General features: G+C 37.0%; 1 protein-coding gene across 3 annotated transcripts in view; it reads left to right on the top strand.

The window, feature by feature from the left end:
• The window catches only part of Cul3 (cullin 3), an 83,315-nt gene that overhangs the window by 16,447 nt on the left and 44,061 nt on the right, over window positions 1-22,807 (top strand). The window contains exon 2 of one of the 3 annotated variants that reach the window (XM_075952023.1): window positions 5,273-5,470. In XM_075952023.1, the coding sequence (XP_075808138.1) occupies window positions 5,273-5,470 (198 nt within the window). Of the gene's footprint in view, window positions 1-5,272; window positions 5,471-6,501; window positions 6,645-22,807 lie in introns of those variants that run through there. The other 2 variants (XM_075952025.1, XM_075952024.1) reach the window with 2 other exon arrangements.

Genomic DNA, 22,807 nt, shown 5'->3' with positions numbered 1-22,807 from the left:
AGCTAGCAATATGGGCTAGGGAGCCACAAAAGCCTATCATGTATCTTTTTTGTGATTTTATTAAGTTAAAAATATTAACACTCATGCATGTGAGACAAAAATAAGCCCAGGTTGAGAATTCTGATTAAAAACTAGGTACTTGCCCTTTAGAAAAGAAGTACATACAAGCTATATTTGCAAAATACTGTATACAGTTTGCAAAACTTTGGACTTCTTGCAAACAGTGGATAGTTATTGTAACCTTAATAATGAGTAAAGATGCATAAGGGACCCATTATGGAGAGTGACAAGAGCCAAAGAGAGTGATGGGGATGGAAATTATTTACATGGCTGATAGTATTGAGAGACAAACATACAGAGAAATAATGCTTTGAAGTAAATTTGCTTAACACTGATAGCCATTTTTCACAGTTAATGCCCTTAAGTCTTAGCTCTTACCTGTTTATATGCAGAGTTTGAAAACTTTCTGAATTTTGTTTGCAGAACACATGAGACTTGAAGAGATTCTATCTGCAAACACTCTTGTTCTGTGTTTATACTTATATACCGTGGGCTTATACTGTGCCCAAGGATGAATCGTGCTAAATTTACTGACATTCTCATTTACTCTTTGTGACAGACAGTCCTTGAGATAAGTCATGTTATTAGACCTATTTTTGAAATGAGAAAATCAAGAGTTAAATGATTTGTTTAAGGTCCTGTGGTTTGACAGTGAGAAAGCCATGGTAGAAATCAAGCCCTTCCCATCAAAACTTACGTTCTTTACTAGTGTAGCATATTGTGATTGTGTTTCTCGAGATAATCAGTCTGATACATTCTACATGTGAAATGTGAAGTGAGTCCAGTGGTTTGAATATTGTAGTATTTGGTGCTTTGTGGTACACTATGTAATTCCTTTGTGCTTAGTGTTGCTTAGTTGATGATGATACTACTGTACTAATCAGCAGAAGTAACATGTTTGTCCTCTGACCCTATCCATTGCTCTACATACAAGGCATGACATAGAAAATTCTATTTAGAATATTGAAAAACACCATATATATAATTTATTATTATTATTATTTTTTTAATATTTATTTATTATGTATACAACATTCAATATGTGTGTGTTTGCAGACCAGAAGAGGACAGCAGACCTCGTTACAGATGGTTGTGAGCCACCATGTGGTTGCCGGGAATTGAACTCATGACCTTTGGAAGAGCAGGCAATGCTCTTAACCACTGAGCCATCTCTCCAGCCCCTATAATTTATTATTTTAACCATAAATTATAAACATAAATATAAAAATGTGTAAATTAATTATAAATAAAAATACTTATTATTTAAAATATAATAAATATATTTGTTGTATCATAAAATATACATATATATTTAATTTTGGGGTTGTGTTTCGAGACAGGGTTTCTCTGTTGTAGCTTTGGAGCCTGTCCTAAAATTTGCTTTGTTGGCAAGGCTGGCCTTGAATTCACAGAGATCTTCCTGCCTCTGGCCCCTGAGTGCTGGGATTCAAGGTGTGTGCCACTACTGCCTAGCCAAATACATAAATTTTAAAAGTAGTTTATAATAATAGCGTGAGAGTTTTTAGGTAATCTTAGAAGCTTCTTTAGTAAGTTGTGCTGTGTAGATCTGTCCTTGTGCTTTGTCTAGCTTATATTAGATAATAAGGAGCCTGAGGAGATCCTTTACACATATTTTGTGATAGAAGTATTTCTGGAGTTAATAAGTTCATTTTTTCCCCTTTCACTGAAATTTTTCTTTATATCCTGCTTTGTATATTTGTTTTTTAATGCTATGAGATGGTTTTGGTTTACTACAGTATTGATAGGTATCAGTAGACTAAAACCCAATTGCAAGTGAGTGAAATATTTGCGGCTGTTATTTTCTGTGTTGATTTGTATGTACCTTATTATTATTATTTTGGATGTGAAAAGATATATAACCACACCTTTACATTTTTTTAGATATGCCATTTTGTCTATCAGGATATCTGATAAAAATTAGCAGTTTAGGCATAGAAGTAGATTCTCTTAACGTCTCTAGTAGACCTCTGATGTGAGAAGGATTTGATGGATGGATGGAAGTATTATATTAGCATTTTACATTTTGAAGCTTATCCCAAATTGTTAGACTGAGCTTGAGTCATCTCTTTAAGGATCCTTTTGACTCAGTTAGGTTAAGTGAAATAATTAGTTTCTAGACTCCTTTTTTTCACACTTTTATGTATAAATAATGACATGGAAAAAATTCCACTAACTCAGTAATTCTAACCCAGTTAGGGCAGTTGACTGACTAGTGTTTCCCAGATGGTAAATACTGAGCTGAGTAGACCTAAGTAATACAAAGTAATACAAAAGAGGTTCCTTGGTCAGGGGTTAGCAGAAGGATCACTTAATCAGCAACTACAAATACCTGTTATGTACCAAGTTTATTTAGGGGCTATTAAAATTTTTCTGCCTTCATGAAGCTAACATGAAAAAGAAAAATAATAGGAGTAGATGGGAGGGGCTCAGTAATGAATGGAGGTTGCTATTGTAAAGAGGATAGGCACTTAACTGTTCATTGGTAGCTAGTAGGTTTGAGACATTCAGATATGTCTGAGAGAAAAACAGACAGAGAGGGTAAGAAACAAAAGCTAAAACAAAGTTTATGTATTCCAAAGAGCAGTTGGGAAGTAGGTGTGCACAGAGCAGAGTGAACAAGGGAGAAAAGATGGAGTTGGGAGATGAATGAGATCAAATGAGGCTTTGTGGGAGAACCTTACAAGCTTTTGACTTTAACTCCAGGGGAAATGAAAAGTCATTTAAGGGTTGTGAACAGATAAGCGACATGATTTGATTTATGTTTTCAGGAGATTACTTTCTGGAGGCAGGCCAAGAATTATGAAGTAGCTGTTAGAACTATGATTATATTAATGGAAATATTGTGAAGGGATTGTGCTCTCTGTGTTTTGAAGATAGAGAACAAGATTTGGATTTTGGTTTGGAATTGAAGTGAGGGAAATAGCCAAAGATGATGATTTTGCCCTTAGCACCAGGAAGAAAGAAGTAGACATTTGTTCAGTTGGAAAATATTGCAGGGCAAGTGGAATGTGGGGGAAAAGATTAGGACTTGTCTTTGAATCTTGAGGAGTTTGAGATGCTCAGTAGGAACATTGAATGGGCAGCTGAAACCATTAATGTGCAAGAGAGACAGGGCCCCATAAGATATAGGAAATTCAAGAGTGACCTAGAAATAGGTGAGATCTCTAGAACATGAGTCTTGGATTGGAGGTGGTGGTAAGAACCAGAAGCAAACAAGTAGAAACTGGTGAAATGGGAAGAAAAGTAAGTGGCTATAGTGCTTAGAAGGTAAATGAAATTTTGTTTTAAATAGTAGAATTGGTGAGCTCTTTCAAAATACTGCTGAATAAGTCTAGTAAAATGAGATCTGAATTTTGATCCTTAGATTTATGAATGTAGAAGTCACTGGTGACTTTTTGACAATTCTAGTGAAATGGTAGGACTGAAAGTTATATTGTTGTAAATTAAAGAAATAATGGGTAAATGGGACTTGGAGATACTGAATATAAAGGACCATTCCAATCCCTTGCTATTTATTTCATTAAAAATGGAAACAAGTTAAGGGTTACAAGGTTATGTTTTTAAGGTAGAAATCTGATAATTTTGGATGTAAATAGGGATGGTTTAGTAGAGAGGGAAAATCAATGATGGTGAGAAAGGTGTTTATCAAAAAAGAGATACTTTAGGAGATGACTGGCATAAAAAAACTTCATTCTGGATACATTTTGCTTAGACTTCCTGTTAAAATGCAGGTTGTTTCAATAAATCTGGATTGGGGTCTGATATCCTACATTTGTAATGTTTACTTCTGGTTTCTGCACTGTACTTTTAAGAATTAACGGATTATATTGGCATAGAACCGAAAATGCTGGTGGGTATGGTCAGTTTGTATAGTGCCTCCCAGTTGTTTCTGTTTTCATTGTAACAGGTAGCATTTGAGCGAGGATATGGTGGAAAAATTATCAAGAAAAGTATAATCAGTAGACTAGAAAATTGGACTTACAGAGTTGTAGGAAAATTACACTTCTAGTTAGTTGATATGAATTTAAGCAGGTCAAATATAAATAATGTGTTACTAGTTTTAACTTCATGGGTTCATGTGAAGGAATGGGTTGGCTGTTGGAATTTTTTATTTTCATTTTTTTATTGATATTTATTGAGCGCTACATTTTTCTCTGCTCCCCTCCCTTCCTCTCCCCTTTCCCCTTCAACCCTCCCTCAAGGTCCCAGTGCTCCCAATTTATTCAGGAGATCTTGTCTTTTTTCTACTTTCTACTTGCCATGTAGATTAGATCTATGTAAATCTCTCTTAGTGTCCTCATTGCTGTCTAAGTTCTCTGGGATTGTGGTTTGTAGACTGGCTTTCTTTGCTTTATGTTTTAAAACCACCTATGAGTGAGTACATGTGATAATTGTCTTTCTGTGTCTGGGTTACCTCACTCAAAACAATGTTTTCTAGCTCCATCCATTTTTCTGAAAAATTCAAGATGTCGTTATTTTTTTCTGCTGTGTAGTACTCCATTGTGTAAATGTCCTTATCCATTCTTCGGTCGAGGGGCATTTAGGTTGTTTCCAGGTTCTGGCTATGATGAACATAGTTGAGCACATGTCCTTGTGGCACGATTGAGCTTTCTTTGGATATATACCCAAAAGTGGTATTACTAGGTCTTGAGGAAGGTTGTTTTCTAATTTTCTGAGAAATCGCCACACTGACATCTAGAGAGGTTGTACCAGCTTGCATGCCCACCAGCAATGCAGAAGTGTTCCCTTTTCCCCACAACCTCTCCAGCGTAAGTTGTCATTAGTGTTTTTGATCTTGATCATTCTTACAGGTGTAAGATAGAATCTCAGAGTTGTTTTGATTTGTATTTCTTTGATGACTAAGGATGTTGAACATTTTCTTAAGGGGCTGTTGGAAATACAGTGTTGCAAATACAGTGAGCAAAAAAGGGTTAAGTGACTTGTGGATACAGAAATTGTGATTTTAAAATAGAGTGTTCTGGTATACTTAGGAATAGAGGAGAAGATTATAAAGGAGTGAATAAGAATGTTTCTATTAGCTCAAGCAACTTCAGCTGTATCTTATTTTGCTAAAATACAATAGTTGTTAATGTCTATAAGTCATATAGGTAGTCATAGTCAAAATATTTAAGTACGAACAAATCCAGAAATATTCTCAACTTTTTTTTCTTCTCTCTTTTCAATATTGCAGATGACCATGGATGAAAAATATGTAAACAGCATTTGGGACCTTCTGAAAAATGCTATTCAAGAAATCCAGCGTAAGAATAACAGTGGTCTTAGTTTTGAGGAGCTCTATAGAAATGCATATACAATGGTTTTGCATAAGCATGGAGAAAAGCTCTACACTGGACTAAGAGAAGTTGTTACTGAACATCTCATAAATAAGGTACCCAATTTAAAGGACTGTTGCTAAACTATAGAGAATACTTACACCCTCTTTTATTTTGACCAGAACATTCTTTTCAAGGCTACAGGAAGCCTTTGTTTAACATGTCACTATTGTAAATCCTTACTGAAAACCTATAATGGCTAAATCACAATTTATAATAAAGAGGAAGACGAGAGGAAGTTTGTGGTCTGTGATGAATATATAATAATTATTGAAAAAAATGAATGAATTACAGATGGTTATTAAATGTTAATTATAGGTATTTCAACTAGCCTTTTCAGCTTTCTCTTCTGTATATTTGAAAATAAGAAAACTATATTGCTTAAAAATAGTCTCTAAGACATTTACTCATTTTAGTAAAGTTTTATGGTAAATGTGAACTCTTTAAAGATAAATTATTGGTTAACATATAATGTTTTATTGAACAGAGTACAAAAAAACTAATTTCTTTCATGAGATATCCTTATTACAGTGTCTTGCTTTAAGATTGTCAAATACAATGTGACATATTACAGATTTTTATATGGTACATTTAAATATTTTTTTGGGTGGGGAGCCAGAAATGTTTTGTGAGTAGTAAAATGAACTCATATTTCTAACCTATGTTTTGCCACATTTTTTTGCAAGTCGTTCTATTACTACTTTTTATTTATTGTAATTGTTACTGAACAATTAAGAGAATAAGGTTTACATTTTGTTTACTCTAAATTATTTGGTAACATTTCTCCTGTGAATAAGGAAGTTCTCTTACATAACCAAAGAGGTATGAAGAAAACCTGACAGTTTAACATTAGTGTAGTCCCATGCTACCATCCGTATTCAGATTTTACTGGTTGTCCTATGTAGCAGCGATGTCGTCTATAGTAATCTTTTTCTGATCCATGATCTGATCCAGGATCACTTACTGAGTTCCTCAGACTTTCGTCTGCCTGCCCTTTGGCAATTTTGAAGGTTATAGGTCAGTTGATTTATAGATTGTCCCTCAGTTTTTGGTTTGTCTGATTGTTTCCTCATGACTAGTTTCAGGTTGTGCATTTTTGGCAGGAATAATACATAAGTGATGTTGTGTCCTCAGTGCATCACATCAGGAGGCACATGCTGTCAGTTTATCCCATTATTGGTGATGTTAACTTTGATCACTTGGTGTCCGCCAGATTTCTTCATTGTAAAGGTACCATTTTTCCCTTTGTAATTCCTAAGTAAACTGTTCAGTGATATTTTGATACTATATGAATGTCCTATTCTATTAGAAACTTCTCTGTGGTGGTTTCAGTGTTCATTGATGGTTCTTTGATGAGTCGTCATTGTAGGGTTGCAAAAAAGCTTTCCCTTCATATCAGTCTTCTAGAATTTCTTTCTCTGGAAGGTGGGGTGGAGAGGTTACATAAGCTAGGTAGTTTAGTATTTCAGGTCATTAAGGATCATTATATTCATCATGCAGTCAGATTTTTGTTAAATACCTGTCCTTTCTTTTCAGTGAAAAACTGCAGTAGATGCACAGATAGTCTATACTGTCGCTTTTCTGGGTTGTTTTTACTTTGAATGAGAGATGGTGCACTTTTAGGAGTAGAATGAAACCCCATACATTAAGTAGCAAGTGAGTTGTGTAGGTGATAATAGCTTAGGGACTATGTTAAGGAAAAGTTAACCTGAGCTATAAGATTTCATGAGAAAGGAGGATATTAAATCGATTTTTTAAAAAAGATTGAGGGATATATCCAAACACTGTGGAAGACACTCCAGTATAGCAAATAGTATATGGTATTAAAAAAAGAATAACTGGCTACCCTTAAACAGCAAAAGGGATGTTAACGGAGGAGCATAATAATTATGGGATTATTAAATTATTATATAACAGAGCATAGGAAAAGATTAAGAAAGTTTTATTGCCTCACTAAAGAATTTAAATTTAATAGTGGAAGGGCTTAAAAGGTACAAGGAGGTGACAGTATAACAATATTTGGAGATTACTAATAGGAGAATGAGATGAAATGTAGAATTGGGCAGGTGTTTATTACAGTCAAAAAAATCTTGAAAAATTTGAGAAAAAGGGTAGACTAGAAAAGAGTGAATGATGTCGGAGTTGTGGAAATAAGGTAGGCAAAATTAGTTTTCTCAGATTGTGGTGCATCTCACAGGAGTACTGTGATGCAGTCTAGAAAGTGATTAGCAGCACATAAAGGAGGGGGTGAGTTTTATTGAGTTACAGTGACAGTTTTTATTGTTGGAAAATACCTAAGAGGTCATTTTACATGTGAAACATAATTTCCTCAAATAAAAGTAGATGTTTGTAGATAAATTGCAAATTTAGAACTAGTCCTGGAGATTGGGTATGTGGTAGTATGTATTGAGGACTACGCATTGGGTTTCAGAGAATGAAGTGACAAGAGTCAAGGGATGAATGTTGAGGAGGAAACCGATAGTTGTCAGAAATAAGGAAGATTAATTCAAGAGTTAGATATTGAAAGGAAGAGGAAAGATGGGTGTTTTGCTTAAAGGTACTGAAGGGTGAAGAATTGGAATACTTGAGTTCTTAGATGTGGGATCAAGAATGATGGATAACTAAATTAAAGTTATGTTCACATTTGTCAGGGAGTAATGACAGGAATGATCACAACCTTTGTCCTGTTCTCCCCCCCCCCCCCATTTACTGTACGTTAGGCCCAGCCCTAGTGGGCAGGGCTAAATGAGAAAAGATACTTGACATGGTCCTTGTGAAGACTATACTAAAGAATTGACAATGGGTTTTATTTAGTAGGAGTTGGTTAAAAAGTGTAATCTGTAGCATTACTGTTATTTTAAGCTTTACTATTATTTGTAAATTGGGCACAGACTCAGAAAAACTGCAATCATGTGTTGATGAGAATTGGTTCATGCAAAAAGTAAAGAGGAGTGTGAGGTCACTGTTTAAGTGAATAATTTTTGGAATCTGAACCGTGATTGAGTAAATAATGAAGCCATTAGAATATTCCTGCCATGAGAAATGTTAAGACATTTTCGGCTTATGGTGGTCCCATAACTTGTCTCAGCTTGGACTGCCATCACAAATATCATGGCGCAGATGGCTTAAACAACAATTTTTCGCAGCTCTGGATGTCATATAGTCCAAGACTAAGATACCCATAGATTTGATTCCTGGAAAGGACTGTTTGCCTGGTTTGCACATAACTTCTTCCTTGATGTATCTTCACGTGGCAGAGAGACTGAATCATGTTCATCAGGGCTCTACCCTCAGTATGTTCTTAAGGGCATGCATTCATGTTGGTTATTCTAGATTGTAACTTTAAAACTTTAAAGCATATACACTCTTCTGATTTTTTTTTTTTATATATCATCTTTAATGCCTCCAGAATCTGAAATGTTACAGGTTCCTCCCATTCCCCCATTCTTAACCAGCTGTTTCTAATGAGGAAGTCCACTGACTCTGCACATCTGTTGTTCTGTATGTCAAATGAATTAGGTTTTGAGCCTCTGCTAGCTAGTATCTTTGCTTTCTTTTCATTTTTGTTTTTCTATTCATAGTCATTTTTATTCTTAGGTAAAAAACATAATAGCTGCAAATAGTGTTACTATACAAATGAGCCACTACCAAGAGAGAACTGTTAATTGATAGGGAGGTCAGTATATAGAGTAGCTCAAAATGTTTGTCTCTGAGTTTAGGAAGTATTAGCTAGTTCAGTGAATGTCTTTCAGCAATGCTAAACATGGTATAGTATACCATTATATTCTGCATAGAAACCAGTATTACCTATTATTGCATTTCATTTTTTGTTGCCTATAGTTACCTGAACTATCTGCATAGCATATCAATAAGATAGATAAACTTTTTGTATCGTTGTATATAAGTAACTAAGACCTATCTTTTCAGATTGAAGAATGTAAAGAAAATTAAGTCTTTATATAGAGTCAGTATTGTTTTTTGATAGAGTTTTTAGTACCTTGATTTAGAGATGAAAATAGTGAGCTTTTGACATTTGTTTAAACTCATTTGTTAGAGCCCATTGTAGGGAAAGTACAGGATGAAAGTAGCTGATTATTAATTTAAGAAACAAGTTTTCAAAATCAAAGAAAGTCCAAATAATCCGGTGCTATCTCTCATCTACTGCTGATAGTGTATTGTCTCTAGAATATTTCCTCCTAGGAAACTGAGACCCAAAAATATTAGTGAAATGTTTGAGAACATAGCAGAATATATGTGCCTTCCTGTAAGAAAAATACTGTCCTATTTTAGTAAGGATGAAAACTTTAGTTTCTCACAGGTTTGTTCTCACCCGTCTTTTCTAAAGAAAATAATTTTGAAAGCGTGCCTGAAAAAGTATTGATGCTTTCTGTAGTTAAGTTTTATACACCAGTTTGTGAGTGCCTCAGAAGTTTCCTTATAGTTTGACATGACAGAATTCAACAAACCAGGTATTTATTTGCCAGACTCTGAGTTGGATGTAAGGAATATATTGGTAAAGAGAACATGTCTGATCTCCACTCATGCAATAAGCATGCTTAGTTAAAAAAAATACAATAAAAGCATGATAGAGGAAGAATAATGACAGTAGCTGTATGAGTCAAGTTAAGCTTATTCGAGGAAGTGGTGATGTTTAAATTGGGACTTAAAGAATGAGCATGCCCTCAAGAGAGGATTCTGAGCAAAGAGAATGCTAAATGTCTTGTTTTTCTGAGTCAATCTCAGATGTCATACTCCTTAGTAAACTCATAAAGCACAAAGCAGCAGATAACCATAAGTAGCAAATGCTTATGGCGAGATTCCAGTGAGACTTCGTTCTAATAGGTAGCAAGACATCCTTTATCAATTCCTCAAGTAAAGATACTGACAATCTGCTGTGAGTGGAGAAGTCTAAGAGTTCGTAGTTGCTGGGAACAGGACAAGATGAAGTTGGAGAGAAGAGTCAGAAGCCACCATGCCAGGCCTTGAAGCTGTGGCAGAATAGCTTGGTTCATAATTATATGTATGTTAGAGCCAATTGTGGTTTAAGCAAATGGTGAAATGCTGTTGTATAAGTTATTATCCTACATGTGTTGTTTGAAGAATTAAGAGGGCTTAAGAGTTGAAATGAGGAGGACTAGAACAAAGTAACCCAGAAGTTGATGATTTATACCAATGATGGTAATAATATACAGTAATACTGTAAGAGTTACAGAACACAGTTGTCAGATACATAGTATCTCACATATAGAGGGATTATTACTTGCTGATGATTGGTGTGTAAGGAACTTAGAAATGTTTAAAATCAGCTTTGCTTTGTGTTTAGAAATAGTGATCATTTTCTCTTCTATCAGGTTCAGTATGTTCGGACTGATATTGAGGTCTTTAATCCATTTGGACTTGAGTTTTGTGCATGGTGATAGATAGGGATCTATTTTCATTCTTCTACAGATTGACATCGAGTTTTGCCAGCACAATTTGTTGAAGATGCTCTTTTTTTTCCATTGTATACTTTTATCTCCTTTATCGAAAATCAGGTGTTCATAGGTTTGTGGGTTAAAGTCAGGGTCTTCTATTCGATTCCATTGGTCGAACCTGATAGAAGAGAAAGTGGGAAGTACTCTACAGCACATGGGCACAGGAGACCACTTCCTACGTATAACCCCAGCAGCACAGACACTAAGGGCATCATTGAATAAATGGGACCTCCTGAGGCTGAGAAGCTTCTGTAAAGCAAAAGACACTGTCACTAAGACAAAAAGGCAACCCACTTACTGGGAGAAGATTTTCACCAACCCCGCAACTGACAAAGGTCTGATCTCCAAAATATATAAAGAACTCAAGAAACTAGACCGTAAAAGGCTAATCAACCCAATTATAATATGGGGCACTGAGCTGAACAGAGAATTCTCAACAGAAGAACTTCAAATGGCCAAAAGACACTTAAGGTCATGCTCAACTTCCTTAGCGATCAGGGAAATGCAAATCAAGACAACTTTAAGATACCATCTTACACCTGTCAGAATGGCTAAAATAAAAAACACCAATGATAGCCTTTGCTGGAGAGGTTGTGGAGAAAGGGGGACACTCACCCATTGCTGGTGGGAATGCAAACTTGTGCAACCACTCTGGAAAGCAGTGTTTTGGTTTCTCAGGAAATTCGGGATCAGCCTACCCCTGGATCCAGCAATACCACTCTTGGGAATATACCCAAGAGAGGCCTTATCATACAACAAAAGTATATGCTCAACAATGTTCATAGCAGCATTGTGTGTAATAGCCAGAACCTGGAAACAACCTAGATGCCCTTCAATGGAAGAATGGATGAAGAAAGTATGGAATATATACATATTAGAGTATTACTCAGCAGTAAAAAACAAGGACTTCTTGAATTTTGCATACAAATGGATGGAAATAAAAAACACTATCCTGAGTGAGGTAAGCCAGACCCAAAAAGAGGAACATGGGATGTACTCGCTCATATTTGGTTTCTAGCCATAAATAAAGGACATGGAGCTTATAATTCATGTTCCTAGAGAAGCTAAATAAGAAGGTGAATCCAAAGACAAATACATAGGCATCCTCCTGAATATTAACCTTCATCAGGCGATGAAAGGAGACAGAGACCCACATTGGAGCACGGGACAGAAATCTCAAGGTCCAAATCAGGAGCAGAAGAAGACGGAGCACGAGCAAGGAACTCAGGACCGCGAGGGGTGCACCCACACACTGAGACAATGGGGATGTTCTATCGGGAACTCACCAAGGCCAGCTGGCCTGGGTCTGAAAAAGCATGGGATAAATCCGGACTTGCTGAACATAGTGGACAATGAGGACTACTGAGAACTCAAGAACAATCGCAGTGGGTTTTTGATCCTACTGCGCGTACTGGCTTTGTGGGAGCCTAGGCAGTTTGGATGCTCACCTTAGGAGACCTGAATAGAGGTGGGCGGTCCTTGGGCTTCCCACAGGCCAGGGAACCCTGATTGCTCTTCGGCAGATGAGGGAGGGGGACTTGATCGGGGGAGGGAAATGGGAGGCGGTTGCGGGGAGGAGGCAGAAATCCTTAATAAATAAATAAATTTAAAAAAATTAAAAAAAATGAAATAGTGATCATTAGTTTCTCTGGTTGTAGATATGGTAAGAATGAAGCCAGTTTCCTTTGATGCTTACTATTTGGGATGTTAAATGTAACTGACAAGTCTCTAGGGTTATCCTGTAATAAAAAAATTATCCTTCTGCCTTCTGAGCGTCTGTTGAATAAGTACTTAGATGTAGCTGCATTGGGAAAGTACCAAGTAGAAATGACAACTGCACTTTTAAGCCTAATTCTGCTAGTCATCTTGAACAAATGAAGCTGAGGTTAGAATTCATACGTTCTTAATTGTTCAGTTAAATAAGGATTATATGATAAATCTAGGGTTTGTTTCTTTTTCTAGTTTAAATTTTTCTTTAAAAGCTTTACCATTTTAATAATTTATTTGAGACAGAGTTTGTATAACGCTGGCTGGCTTGAGAACTCGCTGTGTAGAACAGATTGCCCTTAAACCCACAGAGAGCCACCTGCCTCTGGCTCCACTTCTTCCTCTTCCTTGCCTCCGAAATTCTGGAATTAAAGGTTCTGCATCGACATGCCTGGCTGATTCTTTGCTTGACATAGAGTTGACCTGTATAACTCAGGTTGGCCTCAGACTGGCTATCCTAAGCCTCCCATATTAGGACAGTAGATGTGAGCCACCATATTTGGCACATTTAGGTTATTAAGGCTTGGAAACACAATTTGTGATGCTTACTACTCATATCTAAACCATGTGTTTAGAATAAAATTTTTTCCAATAAGTCCAAGAAGAAACTATTTTGATGTGACTTTATTATTGTCTGTTTTTAATATTCAACATGTTTCTTAGGTTTGATTTTTTATTGGTACTAATACTTTTATTGATACCCTATATTATTAATTAAATAATGTAATATTTTATGAATGAACCTTTGGAAGCTTTGGATTGGGTATAGCTGAAGGAAAAGTTGTTAACTTTTAAAATGTAGGAGATTTTTACTGCTATATAGAGCACATAATCTAGTAGGGTTTCAAAGTCTTTGTCCAAGCATCTTGTTCTTTGAATACTATTTTACTTTGATTGAATAGGAATAAGGGAGAATAAGAGGAGATTCATCCTGCTCATTTTTCATCATTCAGAGAACTGCTCATTAAGGACCTCCTGTGTTCCAAGCCCTGGTTCAGGCACTTGTAGTCTGACAAGCAAAGCTCACTGCCTTTGTGTGCATTAGAGGTTCTAGATTCACATACTTGAATTCGTGGGCCATAAATCTGAACTTCATGATGCTGTAGCTTACAGATAGGAAAATTGGTACCATGAAGAGGGCATAGTTTAAAATTTTAGGTGGCTTTCTTTTTTGAATTGCTTTGTAAATGCAAAGTCTTACTTGTAGGACAAATAGTTTATTTCCATTTTTTAAAATTTGTTATTCTGTGTGGTAGAGTATTGTATTTATGTAAACTAATTTCTCAATATCGTGATTTTTCTTACATTTTTTTTAGGAGAGGAGAAGTATAGTAAGGAGTGGGCCAAGGCCAAGGCAGTCTCTTTATTCAACCAATGAAAGCAACACACAAACAGAAGAACCTCCTACACCATTTCCCCTTTTTCTGTTTAACATAGTAAAATTACATATAACAAAACAGTTATCAAGCAAGAATTACAGTTACAATATTTATATCTATTTTATCTTTTATCATAACAAAGGAAAACTATAACTATCCATTCTTCAACTCCATCAGACTCCAGAAGGATATATCCTAAGTAAACAATGTTACCTAAGTAAACAAGAAGTAAGCAACTTCCAAAACTCTAGAAATGACAGAGACATCTCACTGCTTGGACAGTCACCCAAAGTTCTTCTTTTTTTTTTTTTTCTTTTTTGAGACAGGGTTTCTCTGTAGCTTTGGAGCCTGTCCTGGAACTAGCTCTTGTAGACCAGGCTGGCCTCGAACTCACAGAGATCTGCCTGCCTCTGCCTCCCAAGTGCTGGGATTAAAGGCATGTGCCACCAACCGAAAGTTCTTTTGTATCGTTGGGGCATCCATCTTCAGCCTACAGGCCAATAGTATCCAGAAATTTTCAAAGACAGTTTAGTCACTTTCTTCTGTATCCCGCAGAATGTCTTGCTGATTCTTTCATGAATCAGGAACCCCGAAGGATTGTCTGACCTTTAAGCAATTTCAGCAGTCCTCTCTCTGCGGGTTCTTTGCGTCCGGTGAAGCAGTCCAGGAAAGAGCAGTTTGTTGCCCAAATGGTTAACAAGCTCCATAAGGAGCCTCTTTGATGTCCATCTTCCTCTTGAAGTAGATTGGTGCTGCCAGGAGCAGATGTGTCTCATTGTCATGAAAAACCCTAAGTTATTAAAACATTAAATGCCATATTCTGTAGTCTTTGAAAGACATGAAGAATGCCTATCTAACGGAAATACCTCTCTATATATCTAGAAAATATAACTAACATGACTACAAGCTTGATGATTATGAATATTGATGATTATGCATTAACAACATAGATTTCCTAATCATTTTAAAATGAGCTACACAATCATAATACCTTAATCAAGATCAGAAATGCATATACATATAACAAAATTGACCTTAAATTTATGTCAATAAAGCAGAATTTATACCATTGTAAATTATTCATATCTATATTATATCCCCTTTTAAATGTATTTTTAAAAAGAGCATTTATAAACAATATTTGGGAATTTGGGTGCAGTTATTTCTCTCCAAACTTCTTCCTGCTGTATGGGGGTGCTGTTAATCAGGTCTTTCATAGTGTATCCTATGTGCTAGGTTCATCTTAGTTGACAGTTGAGCAAAGTAAGTTTTTTGAGGGTGTTCACAGCAACCTTTCAGGAAGACCATATTGGTCTAGAAGCAATCCACAGGGTCTCATCTTCTGAAAAAACAAAAGAAGAACCTCTTTTCTAAAGCATCATATCCTTAGACCCAAATTCTGAAGTCAAGATAGCTTTATAATATACATGTTGTATTAGCTTAGCAGACCACACAATGAAATGTCTCTCTGTATTTAGCTCCTTCACAGTCAAAAAGATTAAAAGAAAACACAATAATACATATAATCCAGACTCTCTGTGAATTTTCCATTTTTACGTGGCTTATTTTTACTCTATTAGTTTATTCTGTCTCTTTAAAGACTTTACCCTTTTTTTTAAAGCATTAACTTTATTTTTTGACTTTTTAATACTCTTTTTCTTCTCTTTCCCAAGCCTATGTATTTCTATAACACTGTGACCCATTTAGAGGTCTTTTATGTCTGAATCTGTCCTATTGCATTGTCTTTAATTCTCTACTGTCTTGAAGAGCTTTTAAAATGTTAAGCAGCTTGGTTGCAGCTGCTCTGCATGTTGGCTCCACAACTCTCTAATTTCAAAATGGTGGGCGTACCATTTCTGCTAGCGCTGGGGCCGTCAGGTAGGAGCCGCACTCAGCACTTTAACTCTGAGACTGAGTGTGCAGCACATAAACTCTTTCTTTCTGAGTTACAGCCAAATCTGCCACGCAGAGCACTGTGCAACCTGGAAACTTCTTTGTATATGGTGGCAGGAATCTTCCATGCTCTCCCGCCTGTGCACACCTAGTAGACCTGATCCCGCCTCCTGCCCAAGCGGGATGCGCTGAGCCATTGCCATGGTTTCAGAGTACTTTGTTCCTGACCCTGAGTGGGCACACCTACATCCGTGCCCGCAAATGCTCCATTGCTGGAGTTTGCACCAGTGGCAGGGCCCAGGAAGCTGCATTTTAAAATGATGCAGCTTTTTTTTCTGCAGCTATTGTTGAGTCGGGAAAATTTCTTTGCGGCACCCCGCCAGCACACAGCAAAAAGGGTGTTAAACTCTATATTTGTGTGTAGAATTCCTTCTAAAGCCCTCTCAGGTTTTACGTGGAGTTAGTAGACCACATTGGAGTGCCACTCTGTAGTAAAAAGGAGTGAGCTGGGTCCCCGCCGACCGGCTAGTTTAGCCCCAAAATAATTACACAGAAATTGTATTAATTAAATTACTGCCTGGCCCATTAGCTCTAGCCTCTTATTGGTTAACTCTCACATCTTGATCTAACCCATTTCTAATAATTTGTATGTCACTACGAGGTCATGGCTTACCGGCATGAGTCTAACCAGAGTCAGTCTTGGGAAGTGGAATCATGGCTTCTGCCACACTTTGCTTCTTCCCAGCATTCTGTTCTGTCTGCTCTGCCCACCTAAGGGCTGCCCTATCAAAAGGCCAAGGCAGTCTCTTTATTCAGCCAATGAAAGCAACACACAAACAGAAGAACCTCCTACACCAGAGAAGTACTGAATTAAATGTTGTCTATAGATAATTTAGGGTATTTTTATGTAAGAGTACGAGTAGGAATTAAGTTGGTCACTTTTAAGCTTTGAACTGTTTTGTTGATCAGTTCATTGAGAAGACTTAACTTTTATATTAAAATGTTTTGAGTCTTCCTCATTTTTAGGCAAATATAAAGCAATGTGGATAGAAGTTTTAATTGCACTTGTGAAATACAGTGGAAGCAACTCTTAAGAGGACCACTGGTCGGAACAGTGGGGGAAAGGTTTTCACTAGCTGATCTCTAGACTCATTATCTCATTTTCATTAGTTTTAGTTCAGATTCTGAGTTTGCAGTAGGGAAATACTCCATGTGAAAGAAACCAGGTAGGCATTTCTGCTCAATGCATAGGTGACTGGACATCTGTAGTGGACTCTGAAAAGTACTGTAAGAACATTGGGTCTTAAGTATTCCCGGAAGGAGCCATTTATTAAATTTTTAAAAGAGGTTGACTTCAGATGGAACTGACAGTAGTAAATGCTTAGTGTCAACCCTATTTCAGTGCTTTTTCATTGACATTTACCTTAAATTCTTAATACTTTTCTCTAACTTAAAGTTTTTGGGAGAAACTGAGAACCTATTTTGTTTGATACAGAAGTTGCTTAAGGCGATAATAGGAGTCAGAGAGAAAAAAAAAGGCTGCCTCCTAGGGAGTAAAATCTTTTAATTAATTGCATCGTGATAGTAACCTGAACACAAAAAGGAAACCTTAAAGTGGTGATTGGAGCTAGGGTAGGGAAAGGGATTATTAGAGAATTGAGTATAGAGTAACTGTAAGATGTGAGACATATAAGAAGGTGAATAGCTATTGCTTTGAAGGATTCGGAAAAGAGCTGTCAGAGAGCCAGGTTTAGAATGATACTTAACATTTCCTCTGTAGTACCCATGAGCTATTGCATAACTTAAGTAAACTGCAAGCACAGCCTTTCATTTCTGTTACAGTTTGTGGTGGTGGTCTTTCAATAATAGGTATGTGAATGAGTGACCTTTTGAATGAATAAATAATAGTAGATGTGTTAAAAACCTTTTGTTCATTTCTGACTATCCCTCTGTGTATGTAGTTTTCATTCAGTGGTCTGTTGAAAGGAATCGGCAAAGTGGAAACAACCATGTTTTTATAGCCACAAATTCCTTATGTGATTGGACTTACATCTCTAGCCACTCAGATTATTACTAAATAACCATGTAAGTGCATCATATGATTTGGGGCATTTCCTCCCTCAGCTTTTCAGTTAGTTTTGTTCTAAGATTTGAATGTATCTTCTAGGAACCAGATTATTACCCGACAGTTACAGTGTTCATAGTTTAATTGAGTACTTGTGATGTGATAGCTTTTAAATTCTCTCTTGACACCTTAGCCATTGGAAATGATTGCTTTAAAAATATTAGATTTTAGTGGTGTCCCTCTGGGGGAGATTTATTTTTCTCTGCATCCTCTTGAAAATAAGTTTTTGCGCGCATGTGTGTGTGTTTGTGTGTAGGTATGTGTAGGCATGCATATGGAAGTCAGAACAACTTCTTTGAATCAGTTCTCTTCCTTTCATCATATTGGTCCCTGGGATTGAACTCACATCACCTTGGCATTATGTGTCTTTATCCACTGGAACCATCTTACAGGCCTTGTGTATTTTTTTAACCACCCCCCCACCCCTAGAGCTTCCCTTTTTTTCATGGTACTGTTATGTACTTCGAACTTGTGATTCTCTAATGTGGGTTAGCCCAGGTTTAAAAAGTATTTGCAGTACTGGGGATTGAAGTCTCTCTCATACATGCTAGGCAAATGCTCTACCACTGACTTGTATCCCCAGAGTTGGAAGAATATTTGAAAATAAGAATGCTTTTTAGAGGGTTAGAGAGATTGGCTCAGCATTAAGAGCACGCATACGGTGGCTCAAAACTGTAACTTCAGTCCCAAGGCATCTCACCATCTTCTGGCTGCTGCGTATACTGCACACATGTGATGTAACTTCAGTCCCAAGGCATCTCACCATCTTCTGGCTGCTGCGTATACTGCACACATGTGATGTAGCTTCAGTCCCAAGGCGTCTCACCATCTTCTGGCTGCTGCGTATACTGCACACATGTGATGTAGCTTCAGTCCCAAGGCATCACACCATCTTCTGGCTGCTGCGTACACTGCACACATGTGATGTAACTTCAGTCCCAAGGCATCTCACCATCTTCTGGCTTCTGCACACACTGCACACATGTGATGTAACTTCAGTCCCAAGGCATCACACCATCTTCTGGCTTCTGCACACACTGCACACACTGCACACATGTGATGTAACTTCAGTCCCAAGGCATCTCACCATCTTCTGGCTTCTGCACACACTGCACACATGTGATGTAACTTCAGTCCCAAGGCATCTCACCATCTTCTGGCTTCTGCACACACTGCACACATGTGATGTAACTTCAGTCCCAAGGCATCTCACCATCTTCTGGCTTCTGCACACACTGCACACATGTGATGTAACTTCAGTCCCAAGGCATCACACCATCTTCTGGCTGCTGCGTACACTGCACACATGTGATGTAACTTCAGTCCCAAGGCATCTCACCATCTTCTGGCTTCTGCACACACTGCACACATGTGATGTAACTTCAGTCCCAAGGCATCACACCATCTTCTGGCTTCTGCACACACTGCACACGTGTGATGTAACTTCAGTCCCAAGGCATCTCACCATCTTCTGGCTGCTGCGTACACTGCACACGTGTGATGTAGCTTCAGTCCCAAGGCATCTCACCATCTTCTGGCTGCTGCGTACACTGCACACATGGGATGCAAAGTGAAGAAATGAAAAATTAAAAAGGCTTTTTAGACGGACGGGCCAGCTTTTCCAGTAAAGGTATACAGCTGCCAAGCCTGACAGCCTAAATGCAGTCCCTGAGACCCGTAGGATGGAAGGAGAACTAGCTTCGGCAAGTTATTCTCTGACTGTCCCATGCACATAATAAATTTAATTTTTTAAAAGTGCTTCTAAAGAATTACCAAGTTTACATGGTTTTCTCTTTGCCCTAACATACAACAAATTATCTTTATGTGTGAAATTACTAAACTGTACCACCCAAAACCTTTCTGTATCTATTTTGTATCTCAAATTGATCCTAATATTAGACTTCTCTTTTTTTCCTCTGTAGGAATTATAAAGTGATTGAATGCATCTTGTATTCCATTGTAGTGTTGTAACATCTAGCTTTGCCTGATGGAAGCCATCATAAGTTAAAGGAGGGGTTTTGGTATATTCTTTTGAACCATACTTGATATCTGATATTATTACTTTATTTCTCCCATCCAAGTACTAACCAGGCCCGACCCTGCTTAGCTTCCAAGATCAGATGAGACCGGGTACGTTCAGGGTGGTATGGCCATAGCTGTGACTTTATTTTTTTTGGAAATTTTCAGACAACTGGGGTTTGGAATATTTGATTTGAAATTCAGAGTTTGTGTGGTCTTTGAAGTCCTTTAAGCTGTATCACTAGCTGTGTAAATTCTCTAAAAATAAAATTACTTCTAGCTTCAATCTAGAGGAAGAAAATTTCTGTAGTTAATACAGTTTTTTTTTGAAAAAAGTTATTGTGGTGTCTGATTTCTATCTTTATTCTTAACAGTTAATTAAAAGTAATTAGAATAATATTGTGACCTAGTTAATAATCAGTGAGTTTTATGATAGATGTTCAGGAAGCTCACTCTTGGAGTTTTGAAAGGCTTAAAATACCTACATAATGTACATTTTATTCTCTTAGTCAAGGCTAAGAGATAGCTGTTTGTTTTGAAATAAGAAATCTGAAGAAGGTAAGTGAACAATAGCAACATCTATTCACCAAATTTATGTTGAAGATACAGGTGATTAGAGTTTGGCGTTGTTGTGTATTAACTCCACATGGAAACTAATGTTAACATTTCTGTTCCTTAAAGGGAAGGATAACAGTACCTGTAATCTTAAGTACTGACATTTTTCATAATGTAAAAACACGGTATATAGCTGTATGTTTAATAGCATTCCTTGGAAAAATAAGATCTACGTATTTGGAGAAATGTGTAATGTAAGAAGGACCCTACCTGATGTGAGATGTCCTTCTGTATGAGTTATTTTTATTGTTTGATGAATAAAGCTGTTTTGACCAGTGGCTTAGCAGAGTAAAGCCAGGCAGGAAATCTGAACAGAGATAGAGAGAAGGCAGAGTCAGGGAAATGCCATGTAGCTGCCAAAGGAGAAAGACACCAGAACCTTACCTGATAAACCACAGCCTCGTGGCGATACACAGATTAATAGAAATTGAGTGATTCAAGATTAAGATCTAGATAGAAATATGCCTAAACTATTGACAAAACAGTGTTGTAATTAATATAGTTTCTGTGTAATTTTTCAGATCTGGGTGACTGGGAAATAGAACGAGGAATCTATATTTACATCTACCTACCACATATGGTTGTGTGTGGTACAAGACTCATTTTAAGTGTGCTAGGTAGAAACAAATGTTTTTATAGGTCATGTAAATATTAGACTTCGTATTTATTACACTGATGTCATCAGATGAAATGATCAATATGTCCTAGGGTTTAGAATCAGAAAAGTTTTCAGCAGGCATCTACTGTCTGTTATTCCAAAATTCTAGGCAACCCCCTTTAAACAATACAAAAAGCTCCTATCTGGTAAGGGGAAATATGATTAGTAAGGCATGTGAAGTCAAAGGTGTGATCAATCACAGTCAACTTGGTGTAAGAAAGGGGCTGCAAATCAGAGCAGTTAAGTGACTTGGTCAGAGACCCTGCCTAGAGTTGTCTGAAAATGATGGTTTTGGTTATTTGGGTTTCTTGGTGAAGATTTAAATACCACAGATTTCTGGAAGGACAAGATGCCCAGAGTTATTCCTCTATTATATTTTTCAATGTTCTTGGTATAGTTAGCATGTATTCCACATAATTCATGGCTCATTTTAATTACAAGTTTTTATTTTCCAGTATAATTTGATGCCAAACATATATGTGTATATCTTATATCTAATACATATGTATATATAGAATATATAAGTATTTATATCTTTCTACTTTAATCTTAGCTAAAGTTGACATTTTTAAGGTGTTAAAAAGTTGTATTCCCAGAAATAAATAGCACTCAATTTGGTTTTTTATTGTATTAGTTTACTATATTGACATTATTGAACAATTCCAACACATTTAAGTTATTTTAACAATGTTTGTGGAATTGTAGTTTATGATAAACAGGTCCAACTTGAGAATTTTCTTGCCAATTTTTAATGATGATGTAAAAATTGGCCTTTATTTCCATGCAGAGTTCTTTGATTCTTAGCATATATACATATTGATGCAACCACTAGTACCTTCAATGTGGAATGGTTCTTTTTACTCCCGAAAACTCTGTGACACACCGTTCATAGTTATGCCTTCCTTGGCCTCTCATCTGTAGCAACTACTGATCTGTGTAGCACAAATACGAAAAATCCAGAGACAGATAGATATAAGGGTTAATGCTGAACATCAGAGAAACAACCAGTAAACAAGCCCCAAAAGAGTCCTTTCTACCTCTCAGTGCTCAGGCTGAAGTGATGATTCTGAGACTGCCTAGACTGCACTTGTGTCTCCACCAAACCTCGTACTCCACACTCCATACTGTATATCCTCTCTTTGCCCAGCCATATTACTCCTGTCTCCACCTCCCTAGTGCTAGGATTAATGGTGTGTGACACTTGGATTAAGGTTGTGAGCACCTACCACCTGGATCTGTTTCTGGATCCAACTTGTGTAGCCCAGGGTAGACTTGAATTCAGTCGGCCTCCTGGGATTCAAGGTGTGTGCCATCACTCCCTGGCCTCTAATGGCTTAGATTTGCACTCTGATCTTCAGGCAAGCTTTATTTATTAAAATAAAAATATACCACTACAGGTCAGTTCTCTTTTCACTATAGTTTTGTATTTTCAACAATGTTCTGTAACTGGAATCAGAGTTTAT

Source organism: Microtus pennsylvanicus, chromosome 17 (assembly GCF_037038515.1).
Source record: "Microtus pennsylvanicus isolate mMicPen1 chromosome 17, mMicPen1.hap1, whole genome shotgun sequence".
Lineage (NCBI taxonomy): Eukaryota > Metazoa > Chordata > Mammalia > Rodentia > Cricetidae > Microtus > Microtus pennsylvanicus.
This window is presented reverse-complemented; position numbering and strand designations above follow the sequence as displayed.